The 2,343-nt window shown below is 48.3% G+C and overlaps 1 protein-coding gene across 2 annotated transcripts in view; it reads left to right on the forward strand.

The window, feature by feature from the left end:
• The window catches only part of LOC121693343 (integrin beta-1-like), a 30,113-nt gene that overhangs the window by 13,782 nt on the left and 13,988 nt on the right, over nt 1-2,343 (forward strand). For both annotated transcript variants that reach the window (XM_042072707.1, XM_042072708.1), the window contains exons 4-5: nt 1-63; nt 731-901. The exon at nt 1-63 is cut by the window's left edge and continues 163 nt beyond it. In XM_042072707.1, the coding sequence (XP_041928641.1) occupies nt 1-63; nt 731-901 (234 nt within the window). The remainder of the gene's footprint in view (nt 64-730; nt 902-2,343) is intronic.

A 2,343-nucleotide genomic window follows, 5' to 3' on the forward strand; every position in this document is an offset into this window, starting at 1 on the left:
AACTGAAACCCGATGAGATCACCCAGATCCAGCCGCAGAAACTGAAGCTCAATCTGAGATCAGGTGACCATGCCCCGTACCGTCTACCTGAGATCAGGTGACCATGCCCCGTACCGTCTACCTGGGGTCAGGTGACCATGCCCCGTACCGTCTACCTGGGGTCAGGTAGTCATGCCCCGTACCGTCTACCTGGGGTCAGGTGACCATGCCCCGTACCGTCTACCTGGGGTCAGGTGACCATGCCCCGTACCGTCTACCTAGGGTCAGGTGACCATGCCCCGTACCGTCTACCTGAGATCAGGTGACCATGCCCCGTACCGTCTACCTAGGGTCAGGTGACCATGCCCCCAACCATCTACCTAGGGTCAGGGCTGCTAGGGCTCAGTTGTGTTTCTAAGCTGAGATCAGGTACGGTCAAGGATATCTCGGGTTAGGGGGACGCCGACGCGGGTTGGAGTCTAACTTGGGTCCCAATCCCACCCCATCTCTCTCCCACTTGCTTCCTGTCTTTTCACTGTCCTATCATAATAAAGGCAAAAAATAAGCCCAAAAATATACTGGATGAATAAAAAGGATGTGTTAGTCCCCAAGAGACCGTTTGTAATGCAACATCTGTATGTACACACATACGCTTACACACACACACACACACACACACACACACACACACAGGTGACATAACACACACAGGTGATGTAACCATGGTAACACATTCCCTATGTGTGTTCAGGAGAGGCTCAGAAGTTCACTCTGAAGTTCAAGCGGGCTGAGGACTACCCTATCGACCTGTACTACCTCATGGACCTCAGCTGGTCCATGAAAGACGATTTGGAGAACGTCAAGAACCTCGGAACCGATCTGCGGCGTAGGATGCAGGACATCACCTCCGACTTCAGGATTGGTAAGTGCAACCATGGGTCATGGAATATCATAGAGTTCTGAACAGTCGATTCTAGACATGGAAAGTCAGATGTTTCTCTGACATTCGTCATGGCAGATCTGGCGAAAAGTGAGTAAACCGTTGTCATAGGAACAGGGAAAAGAGGAAAGGGCAGACTGACCGAGCGAGAAGTGTCTTAAAATATCTACTCTGAACCTGTAGGGGGAGCTCTGCAGAGAAAACTGCAGACAAAAAGCGAGAAAACGGCAAAGAAATGACTGAACAGTGTAGCTTACCTGTTAGAACAGGAAGTAGGAATCCTCTCTACCTCCCTCTCTCCCTCTTTCACACATGAGCACAACACTGTGTGTGTGTGTGTGTGTGTGTGTAACGGTGTAGCTTACCTGTTAGAACAGGAAGTAGGAATCCTCTCTACCTCTTTCACACATGAGCACAACACTGTGTGTGTGTGTGTGTGTGTGTGTAACGGTGTAGCTTACCTGTTAGAACAGGAAGTAGGAATCCTCTCTACCTCTTTCACACATGAGCACAACACTGTGTGTGTGTGTGTGTGTGTGTGTGTAACGGTGTAGCTTACCTGCTAGAACAGGAAGTAGGAATCCTCTCTACCTCTTTCACACATGAGCACAACACTGTGTGTGTGTGTAACAGTGTAGCTTACCTGTTAGAACAGGAAGTAGGAATCCTCTCTACCTCTTTCACACATGAGCACAACACTGTGTGTGTGTGTGTGTGTGTGTGTAACGGTGTAGCTTACCTGTTAGAATAGGAAGTAGGAATCCTCTCTACCTCTTTCACACATGAGCACAACACTGTGTGTGTGTGTGTGTGTGTGTGTAACGGTGTAGCTTACCTGTTAGAATAGGAAGTAGGAATCCTCTCTACCTCTTTCACACATGAGCACAACACTGTGTGTGTGTGTGTGTGTGTGTGTAACGGTGTAGCTTACCTGTTAGAATAGGAAGTAGGAATCCTCTCTACCTCTTTCACACATGAGCACAACACTGTGTGTGTGTGTGTGTGTGTGTGTAACGGTGTAGCTTACCTGTTAGAATAGGAAGTAGGAATCCTCTCTACCTCTTTCACACATGAGCACAACACTGTGTGTGTGTGTGTGTGTGTGTGTAACGGTGTAGCTTACCTGTTAGAATAGGAAGTAGGAATCCTCTCTACCTCTTTCACACATGAGCACAACACTGTGTGTGTGTGTGTGTGTGTGTGTAACGGTGTAGCTTACCTGTTAGAATAGGAAGTAGGAATCCTCTCTACCTCTTTCACACATGAGCACAACACTGTGTGTGTGTGTGTGTGTGTGTGTGTAACAGTGTAGCTTACCTGTTAGAATAGGAAGTAGGAATCCTCTCTACCTCCCTCTCTCTCTCTCTCTCTCTACCTCTTTCACACATGAGCACAACACTGTGTGTGTGTGTGTGTGTGTGTGT

Source organism: Alosa sapidissima, chromosome 19 (genome assembly GCF_018492685.1).
Source record: "Alosa sapidissima isolate fAloSap1 chromosome 19, fAloSap1.pri, whole genome shotgun sequence".
NCBI classification, from domain to species: Eukaryota; Metazoa; Chordata; class Actinopteri; order Clupeiformes; family Clupeidae; genus Alosa; species Alosa sapidissima.